Source organism: Xiphophorus couchianus, chromosome 7, assembly GCF_001444195.1.
Source record: "Xiphophorus couchianus chromosome 7, X_couchianus-1.0, whole genome shotgun sequence".
NCBI classification, from domain to species: domain Eukaryota; kingdom Metazoa; phylum Chordata; class Actinopteri; order Cyprinodontiformes; family Poeciliidae; genus Xiphophorus; species Xiphophorus couchianus.
The window spans coordinates 36364634-36392538 of record NC_040234.1 but is presented as its reverse complement, the minus strand read 5'-3'; the positions used below and the strand labels follow the sequence as shown (position 1 = coordinate 36392538).

The window sequence follows — 27905 nt, the reverse complement described above, 5'->3', positions numbered from 1 at the left end:
CATCAACACATCATGGACTCCATTAACGCCGCAGACCAGGATGGATGGACAGGAAGCATCGCGGAGGAAAAACACTTGAGTCGAATCCCGGTGGGAGACGATCCGGCGTTTAAAAGCTGCAGCGGCTCAAATGGAGCAGAGCGATCAGGCCGAGTTTCCGTCTGCAATCTGCTGAGGGAGACGGGTTCTTTACCCTGGGCTTCATCAACACGGCTCCACTTTAACACTTCATGAAGGAGAGTCAGTGAACGCTTATTACTGTGGTGAAATGTCATTCAGTAAATAATGATATTTTAATGCAACTTTGAATTAAAAATGTCATTATTGGGGTGCTGTGGTGGCGCAGGGGCAAAGCATGACCCACGTTGAGGCCTTAGTCCTTGTAGCGGTGGTCGTAGGTTCGATTCCCGGCCTGGCGACGTTTGCCGCATGTCTTCCCCCTCTCTGATTACCCTGTTTCCTGTCAAACTACTTTCAAATAAAGGCCACTAGAGCCAACAAAACCTTTATAAAAAAAAAAGTCATTATTTATAGAATGAAAACAACAAAGTGTCACCATTTATTGATGACATCATCTCCTCGGTACAGCAACATATTAATAACATTACAGATGAGAGGAAAAGCAGATTGTCAGATTTCTGACAAAAGAAAGTCAGAAATTTAGAGACTAATCTCAAATTCTCTAGAAAATAATAAAAAGTAAAAGATTTGTGACTTTTTGAAATTTTCAAGAAAATTTCTGATGTGTTGAATGAACCTGTGTGATCTGGAGAAGATGGTTTACTGGGAGGAAAATAAAGATTTGCAGCCTGAGATCAGGACTCACTGTTTGGTTTGGTTAGATTGAAATGCAGTTTTATCAGGAAGATCTCTCTCTTTACAATCAGAGGAACTGAGGTTGAGCCTTTAATGGAAGTTATTGTTCTCATGCATGGTTTAATGGCGGCTCAGTTTCCTATAATCAGGAAGCTGAAGTCCTGCAGCGCGGCGCTGATGCGAGAGGAGGGAGTGGCCGGGCAGGAAGGCAGCGGGACGAAGCGGTGCTGGAGGAGGGAGCGCTGCGGAGCCGCCGGGGAATCAGGTTTCTCACACCCAGCAGCAGCAGCATGACTGGAGGAAAGGGAAGGGAGGAGTCAGACTGGGACTCACTTCCCCTCCAGTACTCCCAGTTCTTAAAGCCTCAGACTCTCCTGGAGTCGCTCTGAATCCGAGGAGCACATCCTTCAGGTAAGCATCAGGCTGCCGTTTCCCTGAGTCATTCTGGCCTCTCTGAGCTGCACATGCATGAAAACTTTCTTTCTGCTTCTACTTCTAATTTACTCTGAAAATCCTGCTGGAGTTTCACATTCCTGTCATAGATGCATTAAGGAAATCCAGGATTACAGCTCCAGCTCTGACTGGGGCTTCAGCATTCCTGAGCTGCATAAACTCCCAGAAAACTTGAGAGCCGTCAGATGCTGCTGGTCCTCATGGCGCCTCCGAGTCACGCGCGTGTGTTTGTGTGTGATCAGTGAACTCCCTCATGAAGTGACTCACTGCCCCCAAAATAAAGCAACGGCAGCAGCTGAAGGTCGGGCTGCTGGGAAGAGCAGAGTGATGCTGCCGCGCTGCAGGAGCGGCCGGGCGCTGATGATACACGCAAACGTGGCGATGCTCTGTGGAAAGTATGCATCACTGTGACCAGCTCCAAACTCAAACAGTTTGCTGAAGGAAGCTGGAGCTTACAGACAATGAAAGGAAGAGATAGTTATTACACGGCAACCTGAGAAAGCGTTTGCTTTCCGGGTCGGTTTGTCAGCAGGCAGAATGCAGAGGCCAGGCTGGCGGTTCACCAGGTCGACTGTTACCTGGTCAGAGGGATTAAAGTCAGAGTCGTCCTTGATCGTTCTGCAGCTCATCAGTGACCAATGAACAGATTTGATGCAATGATTCCACCAAACGCCTGCTGGCAGCACCAGCGACGTACTGCGCTGATGCTGGGTTCTGCCTCCAGCAGGTTTGCTGCCTGTCAGTGTTTTGCAGATGAGCCTGGAGAGAATAAGATGTTTTTCCTCGTTGACGTTGATCCCTTGCTTTACCTTCCTCCAACTCTCAGCAGACCGTTATTGGATCCAGTTTGTAGCTGGAACTTTGTCTGCTTACTGTTCCTGTTGTACAGTAAGCAGAGGAAATAGCAAGGAGGAAATGTTGTTTTCAAACTTTTGCTGCTGATAATAGCGTCTGATGGCTAACTCTAGATAAACAGCTTTCTTTTAAAAATCACATGGCAAATTTGTTACGAACATTGAAAATGAAGATTGGGTTTTATTACTGAAATGGATCTTGTTTCTCTCAAAGCTGGAAGCAAACTGGTAGCAGCAACTTTCCTGCCACTCCTGGATTATGGAGACGTTTTATATATGAATGCTTTGACCAAAAGCCTTCAAGCATTGAATACTGTGTATCATTGAGCTTTAAGGGCTGTAACCGGTAGCAGACGTCTGAGTTGTATGCAGAAGCTGATTGGCTCCTTTAAGCGAACGGAGAAACAATCACCTAATGATCCTGATCTATAAATCTCTACTCGGCTCGGCTCCAGCATACTTTAGCTGTCTTACATAGATCTGTTATTTCCCATTCTTTATGCTCTAATAACATTTTTCTTTTGCATCTTCCACGTGTTCAAACTGAAAACAAACAGTCGGTGTTTTGGCTCCTACAGCCTGAATCAGCTCCAGTCTGAAGTCAAGATGTCAGAACTGATTTCATTGGATTTATTTAGAGTTGTTCTTAAAAACAGGCAACAAGATCCTATTAAACTGTGTCACTGCTTTTAAATTGTTTTCTATTGTTTTACACTTGTGCATATGTATTAATTAGTCTGATTTTGTAACCAGGTTGCTGTATTGCAGACTTTCTGCTCAGGTCCCTCTTGAAAATGAGATCTAGATCTCAACGGGGTTTACCTGGTTAAACAAAGGAAATGAAAAAAATAAAAACTCAGCTTCCAGAAACTCTTTGGGCTTTAGGGTTTCTGTGCTTCCACTAGCCCATCATTCAGATCAGGGTCCTGCAGACGATTTGCCTGTCGACTGAACTGCAGTAAATGTGTTTTCTGTCAGGATCTGTGTTTTTATCTGTGTTTATTTTGAGTTTTCTGTGTCCCTGAGTCTCCGTGCTGTCCTGTCTCCCCTGGATCATTCCCAGGTGTGTCTCGTTTCTGTGATTACCCTCTGTGTATTTAATGCCACCTGTGTGTCTGCGTCCTGGTCGGGTCCTAGTCGTTTGTGCGTGCTGTCTCTGTCTTCATGTCCATTCGTGTAGCTAGTGCTACCTGTGTTGAGCCCTGGTCTCTGCTCTGCAGTGCTGCCTGGTTTTGGACTTTGTGTTGGCTTTTTCTTCATTAAATCATCATTATTCATCTAACCTGGTTCCATCGCGTCTGCCTCACCACTCATCCACACTGCACCGCATGACATTTTCAGCCTGAGAAACCAGGAAATCTTAAGTTTCCTTCATTCCGTGACAATCAGTGGCCTTGATTGAATCAGCAGCAGTGGAGTTCACCAGAACCTCCTTTGGATCACTGGAGTCCATCTTTTCATCAACAGGATTTTCTGGCCAGAATTCCTCAGACTTCCAAAGAAAACTTACAATCCAGCTGCGGTTTGAAGGAAAGCTGGTCACTTTCATTCCCCTCAGTGCGGAATCAGCCGGGTTGCTGTTGGAACCAACATGCCTCCACTGGAAGGGCTTGAAATCTCTCTAATGGTGCAGATCCGATTTGCCACAAACGTATGGAAACGTTTATCCTGATAGTTGATTCAGAACTGATGAACTGTCTGTCCGACTCATCCAGTTGCAGCTCTGCGTTTAGCATGGCGACTGCCCTGGCAGCCCAGGCTGCAGCTGGACGTTCCAGTCGTCGGATCGTCGCAGCTTGTGAAGGCGTGACTGCGGCCTTGCCCAGGAAGAAAGCAAAGTGAATACGATCTCTGTTGTCTTTCAGCCAGATGCATGTTGCAGTACATAACAGTTTGTACTTTTATATCAGCAAAAGTTTATAAGTGGCTTTAATCCAACTATCTTCATCTTTACTGTTTTGATTTAACCCACCTTTTCACATTTTCAATAAATTCATCAGTGAACATTATTTTTGCTTTAAACCATGTTTTATGTTTTTCTTTTTCCTCGACTTGCAATAAATCCATTCAGGGATCATGCATGCGTCTCATTTTAATGAGACTGTTGTACTTCTGAAACCAAACCATTTTGGATTAAACCTCGGATCCTTTTCTTTAAACAGCTTCATTTAGTCTTTCTACCACTTTATTGACGCTGTAGAGGCCAACCCAAAGCCTTAACCCAAAGCTTTAACCCAAAGCTTTAGCCCAAAGCTTTAACCCAAAGCTTTAACCCAAAGCTTTAACCCAAAGCCTTAACCCAAAGCTTTAACCCAAAGCTTTAGCCCAAAGCTTTAGCCCAAAGCTTTAACCCAAAGCTTTAACCCAAAGCTTTAACCCAAAGCTTTAGCCCAAAGCTTTAACCCAAAGCTTTAACCCAAAGCTTTAACCCAAAGCCTTAACCCAAAGCTTTAACCCAAAGCTTTAGCCCAAAGCTTTAACCCAAAGCTTTAACCCAAAGCTTTAACCCAAAGCTTTAACCCACTGCTGTGGTTAACCAGGTCGACGCTCTGACTGTTACCTGGTCAGGTGGATTAAAGTCAGAGCCGTCCTTGATCGTTGAGCAGGTCATCAGTTTATTTTCTTTGCACCAATGAAGCCAAAACGTATTTTTTTACAACGATTCCACTAATCGCCTGTTGGCAGGACCTCGTTTCATTCAGCTGTCAAAAGCTGAGGAACCAAGAAATATAAACCGCTGACTGACCATTCACCCAATCACAAATTCATTCATTCATCATCTGATCCTATAATCAGCTGTCAGGTTCCAGCTGCAAGTGCAAATGCTTTAATTTTAATCTGACTTAACCTGAGCCGAGGCTAACAGGCAGAAACTGATTCTTCACAGGAGAAACATGAACACGGCAGAAGAGCAGTTAGTCGCTCAGGTTTAGTTGTTTTTATGCAACTAAATTAACAGAAAAGTACAATCAGACTGTAGAAATGACTTAAAAGACTAAAAGAAATTCGACGACAGAAGAGGCGACACATCTGGAGAAACACTAGCAGCAGCTACAGTGAAGCACGGTGGTGGCAGTGTGGTGATCTGGGACCTGGACGTCTCTGTAACTGTTGGAGCCATAATTACAACTGAAGGAGAGGATCTGACCAGCATTTTATCTCTGAAGGATTTGGAGTGTCCCAGTCAAAGTTTGGCCTTAAACCAGGCAGTTTACGCTGGGAAAACCGAACTTAAGCAATTCTGCCCAGCAGAGTGGGTCAGACATCTTCTGCAGTGACGGAAAACACTCACTGCCAGTTTTCAGCAAGTTTTCAAGTGAAGGTTCCTACTGGATCAGGTTTGGTGGCTTTATTTCCTCTTAAGAAATTAAATCATTAAACAAAAAGGATTTAATTTATTTGATGAAAGAAAAAACTATAACAGAAGACTTTTTCCTTTTCAATCAAAACGTCTGGATTTGTTTAGAGAGAAAACTGCAATACAGGCAATAAATCAGAGGGAAGTCGTTCCGGTGCGGTGCGGTCCGGTCCGGTCCGGGTCGGTTCTGATTCCTCCTCGTCAGCACTGAGCTGCTCTCTGCTTCCAGATAAGCAAAGATTCAGAAAGTCTCCCGTGCTGTTAAATGCCGTTTGTCCAGCGAACAAAGAGGAGCTGCTGCTTTCTTCACGCCGTGCTGGGAACGATGGTTTATTTCAACCAACACACCAGTTCAGAAATGGCACCAGCCTGGTGGACAAACACAAATCTGAGCTGAGCTGTGAGGTCCAGAGAAAATCCTAAGAAAGTTTGAAAACCCTTCAGACAATCTGACTGAATGTGATTCTTTTTTCGTTTGGATTTTCAGACCAGAGAAATTCACCAACATGTTTCTTTTACAGGAAAATATTCCCACTCATGTTCCAGAGATAAAGATGGAGCCTGAAGGTTCATGTGAGTATTTTACCTCCTCAAACTGAAGACTTTCAGTTTAATGAACACCGAGTCAAAATCATGAACTTTGACCTAATGGTTGTCATAACAACCAGAACCTCAGTAAATACAGTGAACCGTCGCTACATCGCGGTTCACCTGTCGCGGTCTCGCTGCTTCACGGATTTGCATCGTTGCATTGTGTTCTGCATTCTGATTGGCTAAACAGTCTCTCCGCTTCTTCTCTACCTGTGTGTCAACAACGTTGTGGTTTAATATGTACACGTACGTAAAGCACCTTGCCATATTTAACATAATCGATGGTGGCATGTCGGTTTATAAGAATCTTTTTGCCCAGAAGAACAAAGAGCGACAACATCAACCGATAACTATGTTCTTCTCTCTAAGAAACCCACCTGCACCGCGGGCTTTAGAAGAAAAACCCGCTACAGAGCGGAGTCAGGATGCAGCGGCTCAGTCAGAAGAGCAGTGAAATACACGGGAGTCACTATTTGTCCTACTGTACTTTGTTTTTTTTCATAATCATTTTTCATTTTCTCCCGTTCTAATCCAATAACTCGGGTCGCAGTGGGGCGGCGCTGATCTCCGCAATTTGAAGCCTTCAGTTCGTATTGATGAATAAAATTATTATTTTACAGTACAGTAGTTATTTGTAAAAAAAAACCAAAAACATTTATACAGTACTTTTATTTGTTAAACAAATGTTTGGGCCTGTAAAAAGGTTTTGTTCTTTGGTTTCAATGTATTATGGAGTATTTTATTGTATAATAATTGTAAAAATAAAGGTTGCTACTTCATGGATTTCGCCTGCGGGTTCTTTTCAGAATGTAACACCGTGAAAAACGAGGGTTCACTGCATCAGGTTTTTACTCATCAACATCCTGTTTATGTCATCAAAAAAAGAAAATCCCTTGGAAATATATTGGTTAAAGGTTAAATTGTGGGTTCAAGTTTGTATTAGAATTTGAAATTTCCAATTTTGGAGTGAAAAAATTAATAAAAATGTTTCTAGAAGCAGAAACATTTAAACTTTTAGAAAATGTTCTTGCTTTGCATCTTATCAAAGCACGAACACAGCAGCTCTGATAATAATAAAATCTGTTTGTTCTGATACCTTTTATCTCGTTTCACCTTTCAAATAGAGGAGAGAAAACCTTCAGTGGTTTAAAGCACAAAACACAGAGAAACGTTAGCATAGCAAACGGTGTTAGCTTGTTTGCTAACAGTTAGCTATAGCACGATTATTGTGGGTTGGATCCAACTCTGATCAAAGTTGGGACTTCAGAGAGCGACAGTCACCTCCAGCGCTTCTTCCAGGTTCCAGTTCATACTGGGAGTTCTCAAAATGTTGCTAACTGGTTCTATCTTTTGAGAAGTTCCTGATGAAGTGTTCCCACCACTATTGAGATCGATGGTTGTAGTTTTGGTCCTGACTATGTCAATAATTCCCCTCAGACGTCCAGGACGACCCGCATGTCAGGCTGATGATGGCGGGCTCGACCCTGAGGAAGGTCAAGTCCCGCTCCTGGAAGAAGCAGCGTCATTTCCGCCTCCTGGAGGACGGCCTGACGATCTGGTACAAATCCAGATGGGCGGGGAAGGGCCACTCCACCTGTGAGTGCAGAAACACCGTCAGATCACATATGATCCGTCAGGAGGGAGAGGAAAACTCACAATATAGCCTTTGGCAGCATTTCTAACTAACTGGCACCTGAAGGGAATGTAGCAACAAAAAGAAAATGTCCAACAGAACCAGGCCAGACGCTTAATGCAAGTTATGCATGAAGCTCCTTTGGTAATAAAAATTAATGTGATCCTGGAACTCTGAATACTTTGATCCTCATAAACATTGTCTTGATCTTGTTTCTCTTTTTTTGACATTTTTCAAAATGGCCACCAAGATGCGACATAAAGTTATGAAAATGGGTAACATTTTATGGCAATAATTGGTTCAAAAGGCTCAAAAACGGCGGCCATCTTGGAAAATGGTCATTATCCTGACTATTGGGAAATCTGAAAAACATACAACCTGAGGGGTTAGCATGCTAATCCTTATGCTAACCCACACTTGGAAGGTTTTTACAGGCGCATGCTGCACCAGAAGAAATGACAGTTTAGCTGAGATATGTGCGCCGCTTTTTAAAAACAATGGAGTTGTAGATCAGCGACTGGGAATCAGACAGTTTGATGCAGCAGAAGTAAAGGCGGTTGCCATTCAGACGAAGCTGTGTTGTACAGAGGTGAAGGACCAGAGGTAGCCTGGGCTAGCTAACAGAACTAACGACTGTCTCAGTCTCAGTGATGGACGTGGAGGCGGTGCGTGAGGGCCATCAGTCTGAGGTCATGCTGAGCATCGCTGAGGAGTTTCCTGCCGAGCTCTGCTTCACCCTGGTGTTTCACGGTCGCCAAGGAAACCTGGACCTGGTGGCCGACTCCCCAGAGGAGGCCCAGGCCTGGATCCAGGGGGTCCGGAAGCTGATCCACAAAGCCCAGACCATGGATGAGCAGGAGAGGCAGGACCAGTATCCCGCATCTGCCTTAACTCCCTCCAGCAGCTTCCCTTTCACTGTCTCCAAACCTCTGAGTAAAAAATACCAAATTAAAGTTTTTAAATATGAGAGTTGATTCTATGACTTGAGGTTTTCCTCAGCGTTTCTCAGATGGGTGCGAGACTGGTTCCAGAAAGCCGATAAGAACAAAGACGGGAAGATGAACTTCAAAGAAGTGAAGAAGCTGCTGAAGATGATGAACGTGGAGATGAACGAAGACAACGCTCTGCATCTGTTTACGGTACGGATCTGACCTGATCGCAGGAGAAACTGGAGACTATCAGCCAATAATGACTTTGTTTTAAGACCTGGGCTGATTAACTAACTGATTGCAGGTGTGAGGAGCGAGAGATGAGGGAGGGTACACAGGGAAATGAATCTAACAGTAAAACAAACTAAACATAGGAAACATAATTAAACTAGAGAAAGAAAAACTAGACACAAGAAATAAGATAGATTCATTAAGAAAGAACTGAACTGCAGAAAACCAGGAACAAGACTGATCTAACCTAGAAACTATCACCGAATAATTATGAGACTCCAAAACAACCCAAGATCCCAACAGACGTTTTCTGTTGTTGTAAAGATGTTTTCTAAAAACCAGTTCCTTTGTTTCCAGATGGCCGACAAGTGTGAAAGCGGCTCCCTGGAAATCGAGCAGTTTGTCCACTTCTACCAGATGCTGACCCAGAGAGACGAGGTGTGGAAGGTTTTCCAGGACTACTCTGGAGACGGAGAGCGGCTGACGCTGGAGGAGCTGGAGACCTTCCTGAGGCTGGAGCAGGGCGAAGGGGACCAGAGCTCCCAGCATGCCCAGCAGCTGATCCAGCGCTACGAACCCTCTGAGACGGGTAGCTGGATGCATGAGAATCCCCCGTTCAGATCAGGAGTTATTCACACATTCACAGGATCGTGTTCAGGGTTGTTTTACCAGTAAGACGACTATTTATAGAGCAGAAAAGGTTTCGTTGGACGTAACTCCATGCAGTCTCTCTACTGGTTTCACCAACTCAAATTTAAGACTTTTAAAGACCATTATGAATTAAATTTAAGACCTATATCACAACAGATTTGTACAATTAAAATTGCAGCCAAGCTTTTTATGCAAAATGCACGTCGAGTTACGTCGTCCAGCCAACTGGAAATAAACTTATACTTAATCCTAACTACTAGGTAGCAAGAGCAAATTAGCAGCTAGCTTTAGCCTCGACTGCTTCAAGTCTCTGACTGCAATGAAGATGTCGAACTTTGCCTGACAGAAAAGTCCAGCAAAAAAACATAAACTACATAGATTATAAGAGATTAAATAATTCTGCGTGGTGGGCAACATGGATTTAAAATTTTATTACGATATTTTGTGGTTCTATTGTGATAATAAAAGTGGCAATAAGAATTATTTAATACTTATTTTTTAGGCGACTGTGACTGCATGGCAGAGCAATCACAGACCCACAAACACAAATAATGTCCTGGGAAAACATTCTTATGTGTAAAACATTTATAGGACACCAGTCACACAAAACACTGTGATTTATTTCACTAAAATAAATCTGTGAATAAAATGTACATTAAATCACGTTTTCACCTCTACTGAACAAATAATGGAGAAAAATACTAAATATATCCATGTCAACAATACAGACAGCTTCAGGGTTTATTACAATATTTTGGAATTTATTGTGACAATAATAAGAAAAATATTATTATGACAAGAAATGTATCATGATTAATGATAAGCAACATGATAAATCCTCGCCTTTATTCCTGCCACCACAAAATTTAAGACTTGTGATTCATGTATTTAAGGCCAATGTAAGAAATAATAAGGCCTTTATTTTAAATACATGAATTTAAGACTTTTTAAAGATGTACAGGAAAATAGAAACAATCATAAATTATTCTTTTTTTCTAAATATAAGGGGTTAGAGATTTAAACGTCGTCACTGAGCAGCAGAGTAAAAACCTGTGATGTGTTTCGTGTCTCTGCCTCCGTCCAGCCGTGAAGGAAAGCTCCATGTCGCTGGAGGGTTTCCAGATGTACCTGTGTTCCCAGGAGGGCTCCGTATTCAACCCGGCGCTCCTGGAGCTTCAGCAGGACATGAACCAGCCGCTCAGCCACTACTTCATCTCCTCCTCACACAACACCTACCTGCTGGAGGACCAGCTGAGAGGCCAGAGCAGCCTGGAGGCATACATCCAGTGAGCACTGCAACAACTGCACCAAAACCACGTTTTCATGCTAAAAAGGCAGAAAGGAAAATGTCTGACTGTCTTTATGACTCTTGAGTCAACCTTGAGTTGGTAATAATGTGTCTCTGACTGCAGGGCGCTGAAGAGAGGCTGCCGCTGTGTGGAGGTGGACTGCTGGGACGGCAGCGACGGGGAACCCGTTGTCTACCACGGCCACACGCTAACATCAAAAATCCTCTTCAGAGACATTATCTCAACTCTCAAAGAGTACGCCTTCAAGGTGAGCACCAAACTTTGAGTTTTTCCAGCTGCTGTGGTTCTCTTCCTCTCTGCTCTGAGTCAAACCAACCTGTTCCCCTCCTGGCCTGTGGGGGCGCTGCACCAAGAACCACTGAAGGAAATGACACAGAAACCTCTGAAGACACTTAGAGCAACTTCCTTCTTCCCCAGATGGAAACACAAATGAAGTAGCGTCAGATTTTAACTCTTTAGTCTTTGGCTAAAGACCACAGTCATTGCTCCCATGATTTCTCCTGCTAGCGCTAAGCTAGCACATTTGTTTTGGTTGTATTTACCCAGAATGCCCTGCGCTGTAGTCCGCTTCCTGATTTTGGAGCAGTCTGCAGTCCACTTGGCATTCACAATGCATTCGAACTGAACCAGAGTTCACTTCAACCGAACCCAGACGGAGGTTTGGAGGACCGGAGTTTCTGGACAAACGGACTGGAGTTGGATTAAAGCGGACTGAACAGGGAATGCACCCTTAGATTTATGATGGTTTTTACAATTATTTAACATATTTTTTATATTTTAAACTTTATCAATCAATCAAGGTTATTTGTATAACACATTTCAGCAACAATGCCATTCAAAATGCTTCACATCATATAAATACAAAGTCATAGAAAAGCGTTTTGCCAAGTACCATCATCATAACGTTTACTGCACATCAGTCACTTCAGCTGAACCTGCTGGGACTGGTCCTGAAACTCAGGAAGTGTCACCATGGGAACCGTTCTCCTGACGATCTGCCTATTTGTTGTCACGGGAAATGCCACTAATGAATTTGCGATAACCTCTAATGTATTTGAGTGGCTGCAGAAGAGCCTTGACATAATTATCTTATAATGAACCCAAGTGAAAACAACTCAATCCGTCCTCAGAGGAGGCAGCGCGGTGAGAAAAGAGCTGAATGTTTTCATCACCGCAGGCAAAGCAGAGGCGTTTAACTGAGCTGAAATTGACCAAAAACAACAAGAACTGGTGTTAAAGCAACATCAATCTAGGAGGCAGATATCAGAATAAAGGTACAAGTTTATTAAAACAATTGCAATTGGAGAAAGGTCATTTAACACACAGTGGTCATTTAACACACGAGTGACAAAGGAGTCTCTCTGAGTCCGTCGCTTCAGGAGCCTCCTCTTATACAGACTCAAACACGTAGCCAATGGAGAGATCATTAACCACACAAAGAAAGAAAAAAACAATAAAACAAGAAGTGCAGACAGTTTCTTGACAAACAGGTCATCGTTGGAAACATCTGCAGTCTCGAAGCGTTGACACCTTAACCACAAACGCCTCTGCATATGACACTTTTATTGACCTTTTGTTGTACGTTTTTTACTGCAGAATCAACAAGTTTATTCTTAGACAGTTAAGTGGGAGAAAAACTATCTATTGTCCTTTTGTTCAACTCACAAGTCTTGCACTGGTGCAGCTCAGGGGCCCCAATTAACGGTCGGCCTTTGAGTGAGCTCAGTTGTGGTCAGGAAGTTCCCTGTTAAAACAAATCTCCGGAAAGCGGACAACTTATCACCCTTAAACTGCAACAGGTGTCAGAAACTGTGACCTTTAACACATTTAAACATACAATAAAATGAATGAGGAATAAAATGAGTAATAAGATGATTAAAGCAATCAATAGTAAGGTAATCAATAAACTCAAATAATAAAACTAATCAATAAGAGTAAATAATAAAAGTAATTGATAATAAAAAGTATTCAAAAGTATTCAAAACCTTTATGAAATAATAGTCATTAATAATTTACTTCGACACTGGTTACAATATTTGTGCTTAACGAGTTTTTCCCCTTCAGGTATCGGACTTCCCCGTCATCGTGTCCCTGGAGAATCACTGCGGCGTGGAGCAGCAGACCGTCATGGCAACACACCTTCGCCAAATTTTGGGCGAGATGCTGCTGACGGCCCCGCTGGACGGACAGATCCCCCACATGCTTCCCTCGCCTCAGGTCACAGGTTTCACTTTAAAGTTATTATGCTGTATAAACCTACGATGTTTAACTGTTTTGTTCAGAGTTTGTTGTTTCAACACTTGAATGGTTAAAGATCTCAGACTTGAAAGGTTTCTGTAGGTTGTCCAGCGGTGCAGGGTTTTTGAAAAAGTTTCTGTCTAAGGAAAACCAGTGGAGCATCAAGTCACTGACCTGCAGAACCAGAACCAGAAAACTGCAAAACAGCTGAAACACTGATCACTTTGGGACAAACGCCCAGTTACATTTACAAGCGCCTGGTGCTGACCTCATTCAAAGACGGTTCTGTTCAGACGGATCGATATTCCGGGTCTTTGTTGGAAGAAATGGAGCAAATAGAAGCTGAGGTCAGCAGCCAGACTGAGACGATGCATCGCAGTTTAACCTGCAAGTTCAAGTTTCACATTTAAGCAGCTGAAAGTGCTTCAAATATAAAAACACCAAACAGTCACCAACTGTGAATATGGATGAATGTTTCATGTAAAGTGAAGAAGGCCGACTTTGTGACTGTCTTCATGTGGCTCCAGGATCGTTTAGTTCAGATGGGACTAGAGTTTCTGGAGTCGGCTTCTGGTCACTGTTTGCTTCTTATCTAGTTTTTTTCCAGACTCTTCAGGTATTTATCGTCATTCTGTCAATAAAAAAAGTTTTTTCCAGACATTGACCTGAACAATAAACCCTTTAGATCCAAAAATCTCGTATTAAAAATTAATCAACCTTCCTGTTGTTCTCCATTTAGCACTAATACTAAAAGCAGTAGTAACTCTAACTTATGAACTCCTCTCCATTAGAGCACTCACAGCAATCAATGCTAAATGAAGTAATGGTGAGGAACGCCGTGAGAGGCTCCACTGAGGGTTTAGTCGATGCTTTGCTTCCTTCAGTTAGGAGACAATGCAGGGAAATAAAATCTGGTTCCTGCAGAGACAAACTTATTTTTGTGATTCTTCACTACAGGAGCTGAGAGGAAAGATTTTGCTGAAAGCCAAGAAAATTGGCGGGTTGGAAACTCACCTGGACGAAACGTTGACTGATGAAGTCAGCGACGAAGACGAGACGGCGAACGGTGACGCAGAGAGTCCGAGCGCAGAAGATCCACCGGCGGAAACGACAAACAAAGTGGGTCAGACGCATCGAACGCAAAAGTCAAGATAAAGATGATTTACTGTAGAGTTAGTTTCTAATCTTATTGGTTCTCTGAAGTTCAGTCAGGAAGTCATCAAGTATCCATAATAAAAATATTTCTCCTGGTTTTCTGAACCAAAACAGATTCTGGTTCCAACGGATGAAGTGCAGCGTTATGAACGCAAAAATAAAAATCTCAATATTTTCCACCTGAAGCTGTAAATTTGTTAGTGAGGACAGATCTGGCTCCCCCGGTGGTGGCTGAAAGACCAGCATGTCCACAGATGTATATGTTAAATTAAGGCCTTAAAATGTCTTAAATTCATTTAAAAAAATGTAAATTTGCCTTAAATACGTAAATCACAGCAGGACTATTTAGTTATTTATATTATATGTTTTCTGTCTTGCAGAAGGTTGAGTTGTATACAGACATCTTCACTTCGTTCTGTGACTTGAGGCGGTTGCAGCTATCGCTAACTAGCTGCTAATATACACCTGTTAGCTAGCTGGCTAGCTGTTTTGAATCTGTTATGGGTTAAGTCCAAATTTATCTCTGTTTGCTGGATGATGTTTGTCTTCAACATTGGCTAACTTAATAAAACTTAAGTTAGTTAATAAAACTTAATTAAATTTAAGTTGGTGAACCCTGAAGACGCAGCAATCTACGGGCTGGTTGACTTCAACCCTCCTTCTCCACATTGTTCCTTCATAAAAGCTCATGGAAATGGCTAAATGGCAAATTAATTACGAGACTACTGTTGGCTAAGTTGTTTTTTGTTTCTAATTTTTGTAGATTGTTTTCCTCCAGAAATCTGAATAAAAGTGTGACCCAAAGATTGATTTAAAAAGTACAGCTGGAGCTAAATCCTAACTCGCTCTGATTTAAACTGCTGAAGCACAGATGAAGGAAAACAGTCGTTTTGTGTCTCTGAGGCGAAGGCTGCTGGAGGTTTAGCTCCTGTTTACTGGTTTTAGACATGATTTGTTGTCTGTTTGCTCTGACAGGATGTTGATGACGAGTCAACAGTCCCAGTGTTCATGTTTATCCACGTTTATTAAAACTGCTTAGCAAACCAGCGAAATCTGACTTTCCTATCATTTACCAAGCCACTGCTGGTCTAACCGGATGTTTCTGTAACCCTGAAGAATCAGGCGTTCAAGCAGAAAATGCAACCATGAATCCAGTAGTTTGTTTTTTAAATATTTGATGTGTGTTTTGCAGAAGTCCAAACTGTCCAGGGAGCTGTCAGACCTGGTGGTCTACTGCAAGAGCGTCCACTTTCACGGCTTTGAGCACGCTCGCTCTCAGGCTAAGTGCTATGAGATGTCGTCCTTCTCTGAATCCAAAGCAAAGAAACTCGCTAAGGACGCAGGTAAAAAGGATTTATTGTGGAAGTTATGACTTTTTAGACAGAACGTAGCGCAGTCTGTGCAGGAGCTCAGTGTTCAGGCTACAGGAGCTGCTGTGTGTTCCTCTGTAGGGTCAGAGTTCATTCGGTGCAACGCTCGGCAGCTGTGCAGGACTTACCCCAGCGGCCTGAGGACCGACTCGTCCAACTACAACCCTCAGGACATGTGGAACGTGGGCTGCCAGATCGGTATGAGAAACACCGCCGCCTGCTGATGTCAGATAAATACTGAACATTTCCTGTGTAATTTACATGAACATGACTTTGACTTTCAGCTGAAGGTTTGCATAATGCATCATTTAAATGTGCGTAAAGATTTTAAAAGCTAATCTTTGTTTGTGTGCCGTTTGAGAATCAGATTCACAAACTGTTTTGCACAGATTTCATCCTTCTGAGCTCTGCACAGATCGACCATTTCTAACGCTGCAGTCCAAAACTCACAGCAAGAGTTTTGTTAATTCAGCATAATTAGCAAGTTAGCCGAGCAGCTAAATATTTAATTGGCTAAATAAATATTTAGCATGCTAACTAAACATTAAGTTTACAAACTAAATATTTCGTTAGCAAGTTAAATATTTAACTTCTAAATAAATATTTAACTTACTAACTAAATAATTAATTAGGAAGTTTAATTTGTTGCTGCTAACAAGCTGAATATTTTGCTTCACACTAAATATTTAGTGAGCTAAATATTTATCTCTGTTTAATGTTTATCTAAATGTGACATTTATAAATGAATGAATTTATCTAAAAATGAACCACATTGTAGAAAGAATAATCCAAATTATTGCTGTTGATTTTTGATTTTGCAGCTTTACAAACAGAACAAACGATTCGTTCAGGATGTAAAACGTTTAAATGTTCAAAGAAAGTCAGACAGGGATAAAGCGGCGAGTGTTTATTGAGGAGATGGATCAGAATCATCTTGTCTCTTTCTGATTCATTTTTATGTCTGGAAAAATGAAAGTTAATGAATTTATTTTCCTCTCTGTCTCAAAGTGGCTCTGAACTTCCAGACGGCCGGCCTGGAAATGGACCTGAACGACGGCCGCTTCAGGCAGAACGGTTGCTGCGGTTACGTCCTCAAGCCCGACTTCATGAGAGACGCCGACAGCAGCTTCAGCCCGGACCGACCCGAGGACCGGCCGGGCTACAAGCCGGCCCGCCTGTCCATCCAGGTCCAGCTGTCCTCCAGAGCGGGTCAGAGGGTGTTTGGTGGGGTCAGGTGAGTCTCCAGGTGAATGTGTGTGTGTGTGTGTCGCGGCAGGTGATCAGCGCGCAGCAGCTGCCCAAGGTCAACCAGAAGGAGGGATCCATCGTGGACCCGCTGGTCAGAGTGGAGATCTACGGCGTCCCTCAGGACCAAACCAAGGAGGAGACCGGCCACATCAACAACAACGGTACGAAACTCATCAGCCCACCTGCAAAGCGGCGGGGTGTTCACCTGGCTGCTGACCTCTGACCTCCAGGGTTCAACCCCGTCTGGAACGAGACTCTGAACTTCATCGTCCACTCGCCTGAGCTGGCGCTGGTCCGCTTCGTGGTGGAGGACCACGACAAAACGTCCAGGAACGACTTCATCGGACAGTTCACGCTTCCCTTCACCTGCATCCAGCCAGGTGAGGCTACGGCAAGCCGATATCACATAAAATCAGTTTCCTCTGGAACGTCGTTAAAGACGTTTTGACCAGACACATCTATAATTTACGCGCCATACAAAGAAAAAGTAAAATAAAATTACAAGAATAAACCTGTAAAGTCATAATATTAGCAGAATAAAGTTATATTATGACATTATTCTCCTAATATTTCAACTTTATTCTCATAATTTTACAATTATTTTTTCTAATTGTTGCCCTAATAATATGTTGTAACATTTTGAACATCCTGCATAATAACTTAATATATCTGCATTCACATTCTGACTAAGAGGAAAAAGTCAAAATAAATGTGATCACATTTTGATGATTAAAATGCCTCTCCTCATCTGAAGAGTCGACATCTGTAATTACAGTTCAAGGTATCTCAAATGTAACTATAATTTGTCAAAATTTCATGTTTATGTATCTGAATGAAGAGCCTTTGTGTAAACTGGAGATGCTGCCACTAAGCTGTCCAAATAGATGCCTGTAGACTTTTGGATTTTCTGCACAAAATAGTCAGATGATGCCACAATAGAGAAAGAAACCAGCTTTATGGGACATAAAGAGAATGCAAATGCAGAAATATGATAATAATTTTCCCTTTTATTCTCTTCCAAAACTTAAAACAATTCACTTCAAACGGCTTTGAGGAGCTAAAAGTGCTGCTGAAAATTAAGCATTTCAAAATGTATTTTTTCTCCCCTTTTTTAAATTTTAATATCAAAATGCTATATAAATCTGGGATGTTTTGATAAACAGAATAATTATTAAAAAATATCAATGATGTCATTCGGACTTTCCGATATCTGGAGTGTGATTACACATACTCAGAAAAACCGATTTTATGTCAAAACTGTTTGCCGTAAATTTTGCAGCGTCATTATTTGCTTTCAAGATATCTGCAATTTAATTTAACTTTACTTGGCATCATTAATAACAGTCGGAATGTGATTTCAGATATCTGGAATGTAAATGTGTTGGAGCTGATTTTATGTTAAACCGGCCTGCCGTACATTAATTTTGTCCATCCAGGCTACCGTCACATCCACCTGCTGTCTAAAGACGGGACGGCCATCCCTCCGTCCTCCGTCTTCGTTAACGTCAACGTCTCAGAGCTCACATGAAGGTCACGGCGCCTCTGACCTCACAGCTTCACTCCACTGTTCATGTTTTAGTGTTTTAGTTGCTTCTAAACTCATAGAAAACTTTCGAATGTTTACTGATTCCAGGAACGTCGTTTTACATTTTTATCTGGACTCTAAATAATCACCTGCTGGCCAAAATGAGATGAAGGAAAACTCCAGTGTTACTTATTATTTAAGAACAAACAGGAAAAGTGATGAGACTGAATCATTCCAGTCAGACTGAAGCTTAAATTTAGACTTTGACTAGGACATTGCAGCACTTTGGTCCTCATCTTTTTCTGCCATTTTGTTGTAGATTGTTGAGGTGTAAAATGAACAACGAAGGACTCAACGTCTGCATTTTATTCTTTTTCTCTGAGAATATTTTGAAGCTTAAAGATCCACAGATTTTATTGTTTATTTCACATGTAAAAACAACAGGACAGATACTGTTTTTATCAATTTAAATGAAACATTGTTACAGGAACATTGCCATGTTGTTAACGCTGCAATGCATGCTGGGTAGATTACATATGCTAAGTGCTACAGCGCTAGCTCCGTCCAGCCAGAAAAGTTTTTTGTGACTTTAGTGACATTAAACTCTTTGAATTTGAACCTGAGCGCGTTGAAATGTAGAGGGAATGAAGATGAGGAGGACCAAGCGGAGGAAGAGCAGAAAGTCGTCTGAAAAAACTGGAGTTTGTGCTGCTGCTGCTAGGAATGCTAACCAAGAAGGAGAGCGTTAGCTGCTGAGGTTTCTGGCTCAATCTGTTTACGGTTAGCATCAGGATCAAAACATTTTCTCAAGAATGATTTTTACAAAGTTTAACCATCCACTCATATTTCAATTTGTTTTGATTTAGAATTAGCGTCTGCTAATGTTTTTAGCTCTTGCTAATGGCATTAGCTCTTGCTAATGGTGTTAGCTCTAGCTAAAGTAATAAACAGTAGGTCACAAGCCATCTGGTGTTTAGTAGCAGTTTGTCTCAGTTTCGACGTTTCTGTGTTTTGACTATAAACTTTGCGTCACCGACCCAGCATGCATTGCAGGTGGTAATAAAGATGTTCAATATTTTAATTATGAGTTTTTATTCATCACAGTTTGTAGGTCAGTAGGAAAATGACTGTATATTCAGTGGTAGATCTCTGAACATGAAGGATTTCTGCATGTTAAACCTGCCTGAACTAACAGCAACATAACTGGACGACTGTTGGAAACAAACGTCCAAACTGCCAAATATCAGTATTATACATATAAAAACAGACCTTATTAAAAACAGTGTGAACTGATGATGTTCTACCTTATGGCTCATTTCTTTGTTCATAAACACGTTTACAGTTTTTTTCTCAAATGGAACCAAGAGTCCATAAATATTCATACATCTCAGAATCTTCACTGGGTTTCGGTGTTTTGTTTTGCTGCTGCGTCTCCTTCAGAAACAGCTTCTTCGTTCCTGGCTGGAGGACGCTGCTCCCTGACCGCCGCGGCGTGCGGCGCCCCCTGCAGGGCCTCCTTCAGGGTGAGGATGCTCCGGTCTGAGTCCTGCACCACGCCCTGCTCCGCCGACTCCTCGGGATGGTGCCGCCTCAGATGTTTGACCACCTGGAACCGCTGCTTGGCTCTGTAGGCGCAGTGGCGGCAGGAAAATGGCGGCCGCTCCGTGTGGGACAGGAAATGATGTCGGAGACCCGCCGGCCACCGGAACGATTTCTGGCACAGTCCGCAGGCGTACGCTCGGTCGTCCGTGTGCTTCTTCTGGTGGGTCTTCAGGATGAAGCTGGTCTTAAAGGCTTTGCCGCATTTCTCGCAGACGTAAGGTCGAAGGTCGCGGTGCTGCGTGTCCCGGTGTGCGCGCAGGGCGTCTGCTCGGTTGGTGCGGTACCCACACTCATCACAGGGGTATGGTTTCTCCCCTGGAGGATTAAAGAATTCAGCAGATAAGTCAGATTGCCACTTGATTCTGGTGTTATTGCTGCGTTCTGACGTTCGTGCCTGTGTGCCGCGTCATGTGGTACTTCAGCTGCGTCGCCCATTTGCATTTGTAGCCGCACTCTGGGCAAAGGTACTTCTTCTCTTCTTGGTGAACTCTCATATGCAGCTTTGGTAGAAATTAATGGAAAATTAGATGATTCTTATTTTATTTACAACAAAGCAAATAAATTAAGCTTAAACACACAGCTGACATATTAGTGAGGTGAAAACCCGAATGCTGACCTCAGGACAGCGAAGCAACCAGAGAAACTTCCACATATCATAAACATTAGTTATGCTAACGCTAACATGCAACATCAAAATGCTAACTAGGTAACTAGGTTAGTTACAACTCAAAGTACCCAGATTGCTGAGGTGATGCATTCTGGGTACAGAAAAAAACTGAAATTTCTAAACCACATCCTGCATGGAGAACGTGAGGAGAGGAAACAGAAGTGCTGCGTAAACCGTCTTCACCTACTTCAAAATAAGAGCGTGAATATTAATGTCTAACTACTTAAAGAAGAGTAGTGCTTTAGAATTTATCTGGAAGAATTAATTTATGAGAAGCTGAGTGCACTAAATGTTTTCAATGTTAGTAAAAATGCTAAAGCGTAAATTGATAAACTAGCTCCGTTATTGTCGTTTTAGCGCAGCGGTGTCCAAAGTCGGTCCTGGAGGACCAGCATCCTGCATGTTTTAGTTCTCTCGCTATGGTACCAACAACCTTTTCAGCAGGTCAATGTTCTTCTTAGGCCATTTGATGATCCATCATTTGATCCAGGTGCGTTAAACCAGGGAGAAAACTAAAACACGCAGGATGCCGGCCCTCCAGGACCCACTTTGGACACCCCTGTTTTAGCGGATTGAGGATGCACAGTGCAAATCAATGATGAGGGACAATTGGGCAGAACTTCAACCACTAGACAGCAGCAAACCGCTTCCAACATGATCCTTGGTATGTGTAGAATTTGCATCAGTAGGCATTAGCGTAACATAACCAACTCTGGCAGGATTAAGACCAGAAGTGGTTTGAGGAAATTTCACAATGACAATCTACAACCTATACAACAAGAAAGTGGCATTAATTTTGATATCTGGGTGTTGATCACCCAGGTGTCTACCTTCAGCCTGGACGGGTCTGAGCAGGCGTAGCTGCACTGCTCACAGCTGTACGGTTTCTCCCCGGTGTGAATGCGAATGTGCCACGTGATCTTCTGCTTGTTCCGGGTTGCGTACTCGCAGTCTGTGCATTTGTACATGCGCTTGCTCCCATGTGACCGGAGGTGCTGCTCCAACACCAGCTGATGCCGACAGGTGAACTCGCATGTGCTGCAGCGCAGAGGCTTGTCCTCTGATGACCCGTCCTCATGTTGGCTCAGAAGGTGCTGCGCCAGCAGCGGCCTTGTTTTGGCTGCGAAGGGGCAGAGCTGACACGGGTGTGCCAGGTGAGTCCTCTGATGAAGGCCGAGGCTTTCTTTACTCTGAAACTCCTCCTGGCAGGTGCTGCATTTCACCTCAGGGTGTCTGCTATGCTGGTGCTGCTTCAGTGTCCCTTCGCTGCTGCCTGTAAAGTCACATTTCTTACATGAAAAGCAGGCCTGAAGTTGATGCGCCCGTTTGCAGTGGTTCCTCAAGGCAATCTCAGAACTAAACCGAGCGTTGCAGTGACTGCAGATGTGCTGCAACTCCCCCGAGTGACACCGGCGGCCGTGACGTCTGACGTCGTCGAGGGCGTAGCCGGCAAAGTCGCACAGCGGGCAGAAGTGTGTGGGCTGTTTGTCGTGGATGCGTCGCTTATGCTGGCGCAGTTTGGACACTGAGCCGAAGGTTTTGTGGCAGGCGTCGCAGCTGTGACGGCCGACGCCCGTGTGCAGAGACTCGTGCTCCTCCAGGCGATGGCGCCTGGAGGAGCTGAAGGAACAGTGGCTGCAGCGATGCATCCGAGCGCCTTCACGCTGCTGGCAGTGCAAACGATCCTCTACTGGATCCTGAAGCTTTTCCTCCTTATGATCAGAAAGAATGTGACGGGATAGAGAACGTTTGGATCTGGTTGAATAAGGGCAGCTGGGACACCGGACCTCAAATGGCTTCAGACGGCCTTTCTTTTCGGTCACAGCTCTTCTCTGACTACATCTTAATGCACAGTTTGGTCGGTTTTCTCCTGAACTACCATCATTGGTCTTTCCTACATGCTCCTCCATACTTTTGAGTTTTTCACTCCCTTCTTTGTCCGTTTCAGAAACGATCTGACCTGGAGTCTCTCGGCAGGCCTGGAGGTGTTTTTTAAAAGTTGCCAGCTTGGCTGAGGAAAAGCTGCACAGCTCACATTCAAATTTACCGTCTTTTTTAACATAAAGGGCTTTGCTCTGTGCTAATTTAGATGTTTTAGTTAACTCTTCCTTCGTATTTGCCATGATTTGACCAGCCTGAGGTTCTGACACGGTGGGTGTTTGGTTGTGGGCGGTGCACGGTTCTTGTTGTTGATGTTTCAGTTCTGTGGACGTCTCGTTTGCAGAGGACAGAAGTTCAGTCTGATGTGAACTTGTTTCTCTGTGTGATCGTCCGGATTCTGCCGGCGCAGCAGCAGGATTTCCTGGTGAAGCCTTGTTGGGTGGAGGAGCAGGATGCTGATGTTTAAGGTGGTGATCAAACCTTCGCCTCTGTTTGAATCGCTCCCCACACGACGGGCACTCGTGTCCCTTCGTCCTGCGGTGACACCGATTTCTGCAGTGCTGGTCCAAAGCCGTCTCCTTGCTGGTTACGTAGGAACATTTGTCACAACGGTAAACGGCTTCAGATGGCACCGCCAGCATCTGGACCCGTCCCTCTAGAACCATGGCGTCTGCTTGGTCCTTGTCGTGTTTCCTCAAAGCTTTCAGTCGGACCTCAGAGTGTGATGGGTCGGTTTCCTCGGTTGGGAAAGCAGAACCGATAGTTGAAACTTTATTTTCCCCCTCGGGTGTGAAGGTCCGACCGTCCACAGATTCAACAGATCGACTCGGGTTGGTCGGAGGCTCACTGGCATCTTCTACGTCACTTTGCTCACCAGGTCCGTCTTGCAGTCCCAGATTGTCTTCCTCCAATGAGCTGGCAGGTGTGGACGGGTCTGGCGCGGTTAAAGGCGGTGTGCTTCGGCAGATTTCGTTCTCATTTCTTAAAGCTGTGTTTTGGTCTTCGACGGTCGGTAGAGTGGTCAACAGCAGGGTACAGTACTGCTCCAGACTGCTGGCGGGTCTTTCAGAAACTTCTTGGGCGAGAACCGAACCGTCGGCTTGAGAAGCGGCAGAGCTTTCTGTGCAGGCACCGGTTCCTGACTGGTTCTGCTGTGTACCAGCAGCTGGTGGTTTGGACTTCCTGTAAAAGTCCTCCATGAACTCTGCTGACTTCCTCTCCTGTTCCTTGGCTGCATAGTTCTCCAGCCAGGCTGCGTCTCCAGGGACGTAGCCGTGGACCTTCCTCTTGTGCAGGAAGAGGCTGATGCTGCTGTAGGACGAGTAGGAGCAGAGCGCACAGCGAAACTCCTTCAGCTTGGTATGTTTGCAGTTCTCGTGGTTCTGGAGCGCCTGCCGGTACCAGGTGGTGTATGAGCAGTACTTGCACTTATAAGCAGCAGATTTCTTCTCCTCTCCAGAATGTTTGGCCAGCATGTGGTTGCGGAGCTCATACTTGCGCTTGCAGGCGTAAGCGCAGATCTCACACATGAGCGATTTAGCTTGATGCCGTAATTTGTGACTCTTCAGCTGATCCATTCGGTGGCATCGGTAGGAGCATTGATCACAGGAATATCTAGGAGAGACAGGCGGGTCATTTGGGTCATCTGACCTTTTACCAGAGAAAAACATGGTGGTGCGTTTTCCAAGTCATATTTTGAACATGCATTTATAATGCTACAGTTTCAAACTAAATACTTAAATTACAGTTAAATATTTACTTTACAAACTAAATATTTAGCTCCAAGCTAAATATTTAGCCAGCCCTGTCATTTGCTAATAGTTTAGTTAGCAAATAGTTTATTTGCAAACTAAATATCGCTAACTCATTATTTAGTTAGCAAGCTAAATATTTAGCTTCAAAATAAATATTTGCGAAAGGATATTTTTAGGTGGTTAAATGATTTTTGTTTCCACAATAAACACAGGGACCATTTGAAAAGTGTTTTGTACCTGAGCTCTCCGGCGTGTTTCCTCATGTGGACGGTGAGGTAATGCTTCCACTTGGTGACGTAGCCACACTCAGCACACATGAAGTTCTTGTGCTCAGTGTGAACCAGCATGTGTTTGGACAGGTAGGACTCGTCTCTGCACCTGAACTCACACAAGCTGCACTTGTGAGGTTTCTCACCTGGAGAGCAAACAGACGGTTCAGCCACAGCCAGAGAAACTCGTCCAGTTGGTGAAGTTAGTCAGTCAGAAATGAACAGCAATAATTTGGATTATTCATTTATTATTCATTTTTCACCATGTTATTCATTCATTTATAAATGTCACAATTTCAAGCTATATAGTTAGTTAAAAAACTAAATATTTAGCTTGATATTTTGGCCAGAGCTAAGTATTTAGTTCAGAGATAAACTTCAGCTGCAAAGTAAATATTTAGTTAGCAAGCTAAATGTTTAGCTCAAAGCTAATTTGAAGCTAAGTATTTAGTTTGGTGACTAAATATTTAGTTTCAAAATGTGATATTTAGAGGTGAATGAGTAATACGGTGGCAGTGTGAATGAAAACCAGCCCAGGTTTAGTTTTTTCTGAAGAACCCAGATCGTTTCTGTTGCTCCTCACTGCTGTGCATCAGGATGTGTCGCTTCAAGCCGCGTTTATGCGCCGTGACGTAGCTGCACCGAGAGCAGCGGTGGATCTTCTCGTTGGCGTGCAGACGCGCAACGTGCTGCTCGTGCTCCACGGGGTTAAAGGTCACAAAGGGGCAAAAGTCACAGCAGAGCTTTTGTTGGCCGGTGTGGCCGAGTCGCCGGTGCTGCAGGAGGACGTTCTTATTGGAGCAGGAGAAGCTGCAGTCTGAGCAGTGGTAGGCCAGGTGGGTCCGGTAGTGATCCTCCATGTCTGCGGCGCATTTGAAGACGGCGCTGCAGGCGTGATGACGACACTGCGCCGCTCTGACCCCATGCTCCTCAGCGGCGTGTCTGAGCAGGTCTTTGCTCTGGGAACTCTGGAAGGAGCAGCCGTCCTGGAAGCAGGACACCGGCGCCCCGTCCCTCCGGATGTTGTGTGTCTTCATGTGAGCCTTCAGGGTCCGGCTGTGGTGGAAGCTCTGACTGCAGGCGGGACAGAGGAAGCTCTGGCTGCTGCCAGCGTCCTCTGGATGCACGCTGGCCAGGTGGCGCCGGATGGCGTTTCTCTCCACGGCTGAATAATCACACAGGTGGCAGCGGTGGGCCTTCTCCCCGGCCTCCCGGAGGCGGTGTATGCGCAGCTTGCTCTGGCTGGTGAAGAAGCGGTCGCAGGTGGGGCACTGGAGGCTCGGGTCGGGGAAGTGCAACCGAAGGTGCTCCTGCAGGTGGGAGCGCATCTTGAAGCAGCGGCGACATTTGGGACAGGCGTGGGTCCGATAAACGTCCTCTGATCCCTCAGAAAGGTACGCTGGAGGACAAGAACAAACAACCCCTCCTTCTTAGAAAGCAGGTGGCGACAGTGGAGAGAAACGACTCCTTTAAATGTGAAGACACCTCCAGCAGAACCAGGGTCAATATGAGTGACCCCACCTCCTGAGGTTTACCTGCAGGTGGCGCTGAAGCGTTGGGGTTGTTTTCTGGTTGTTTCCCTGCTGGTGACCGGCTCCGGCTCCCTAAACACACGGGACGTTTTCAGGATGAAGAAGAAGAAGAACAATCAGCTTCTGCTGTTCTACATTGGGTTCTGATGTCTCCTCCAGGTGTTTACCTGGACCCATCCGGACCGGCAGCTTTGGACAGCGGTGGGAGACGGACATGGACGTGTTTGAGAAGTTCTGTCCACATTCACCACATGATGGTTGCACCGCCTCCATCATGCCTGAAAAACACAAGAAGCTTCAACAAATCCTGATTTCCTTACAATTTAAATTAATAATCTAAATTTGGAAAAATATCTTTGAATCTTTTTGAAAATGAATCTTTTTAATCCAGCTAATTTATCATTTATTTTCAGCACCGCCCCTGATGTCTTGTTTACTCCAGCCTTTTATCAGTGACAGAGAAGATTTGATGCTCTTTTTAACCAGGTTCATGAATCCACTTTATCAGAAGAAAACTGGAAATTTGCCTCGGAGCAGTGATTCTCATGACCCACCAGGGTATGGACTCAAAAAATAAAATAATAAAAAATAATAGACAAAAGTCCTAAAACATGATCTGCACAAAAAAAAAACAGATTCCAGATTCTCCTTCTACTGTCTGATTGAAGTTTCATTTGAAATAAGAGGAAGTATGAAGGAAAGGGCCGAGACGTGACCAATCATCAGTAAAGCAAGGTGGAGGCTCTGTCATGCTTTGGGCAGACATTTTCAGCCAGTAGTGTGGGGTTTCTAGGAAACAACTGAAATTTTAGCATGAGAGGAATCCCAAACTGTCATGAACCCCCACAGTAAAGCCGTGTTTTATTGATCATATAAAGTTTTCTGGTTGCATGTTTGAATAAATTTATGCTTTTTTCTCCAGTTTTCCCTCTGGAAAAGAAACGAGGGTCGGAGACTTTTGCAAAGTTCTGCGTCATTATGAGTTACAACCCGCTGATAAACAAGGAGCAGATCTGTGTCACGGTAACAGAGCTGCTGCAACAACAGGTAATAAACAGATTTATAATCAAATAAGTCGCCAGCCAGACCTCCTGCCTGAGATCTCACCCTCAGTCCGCCTGACAAACAAAAGATCAACATTCAGGTTTCGGTTCTCATCGCCTCCTCTCGTTTCTGGACTCGTTTCTGTTGTTGTTCTTCATCTGAATCCCTGGTTACACGCAGACGGGCCTGCTGCGAGCCTCCATTTACTCATTAATGTTGAGAGAGCGGAATAGATCGACTGTTACCGCTAGCTTAGCTTAGGTTAGCTAACTGCTAATCAGACGGTGCTGAAGTTAGCTTCCGATTTGTAACTTCAGAAACAGTAAATGTTCACACAGCGGGACAAATATAAAAATTAACATTTTGATTTTAATGTATTTATTTACTTAATATAATTTCAGCTCATATAACCTTTATTTACTTGCACTGATTACTTTTTTTTATTAATTAAATAATTGGTATTTGAGTGGGAATAAAAATAGGTATTTTGCGTGAGATTTTCTTTTTGTGTTTTCATAGTTAGTAGACATTCTGCACAGATTAGAAACAGAATAATCTGGAACCAGGTTCAGTCCAGGTTTAAATTGTGTAAAAAGTTTATTTAAAGTGGGGTAAAAACCCAAAATAAGAAGTGAAATTTATCTTTGTTATTTTCACAAATGGAATAAAAGTTTGACAAATAACAAGGAATCGTTAAATAATCCAGGTGTTGTACTAGAATTGAAAATAATCCCGATTACATACAAAAGTGTAATAATCATTTAATGGAGCTTCGAATCAGAAGCTAACTTCAG

At 43.7% G+C, this 27905-nt stretch overlaps 2 protein-coding genes across 2 annotated transcripts; one reads left to right on the top strand and one right to left on the bottom strand.

Moving 5' to 3' along the window:
- Positions 1–1049: 1049 nt before the first annotated feature.
- On the top strand, positions 1050–19655 carry plcd4b (phospholipase C, delta 4b). Its single transcript, XM_028022420.1, has 16 exons — positions 1050–1227; positions 6003–6054; positions 7510–7668; positions 8348–8576; positions 8715–8844; positions 9223–9454; positions 10601–10802; positions 10929–11073; positions 12891–13043; positions 14022–14183; positions 15412–15562; positions 15671–15787; positions 16598–16776; positions 16866–16998; positions 17068–17217; positions 18274–19655. The coding sequence occupies exons 2-16, from the start codon at positions 6036–6038 to the stop codon at positions 18363–18365; spliced, it is 2253 nt and encodes a 750-aa protein (XP_027878221.1). The 5' UTR covers positions 1050–1227; positions 6003–6035; the 3' UTR covers positions 18366–19655.
- On the bottom strand, positions 18770–27517 carry znf142 (zinc finger protein 142). The gene is made up of 8 exons (XM_028022419.1): positions 27175–27517; positions 26235–26345; positions 26071–26139; positions 25119–25934; positions 24504–24681; positions 21462–24126; positions 20359–20464; positions 18770–20279 (listed from the first exon to the last, which is right to left on the bottom strand). Exons 2-8 carry the CDS (start codon positions 26341–26343, stop codon positions 19759–19761), a joined length of 4464 nt encoding a protein of 1487 aa, XP_027878220.1. The 5' UTR covers positions 26344–26345; positions 27175–27517; the 3' UTR covers positions 18770–19758.
- Between the last annotated feature and the right edge of the window lie 388 nt (positions 27518–27905).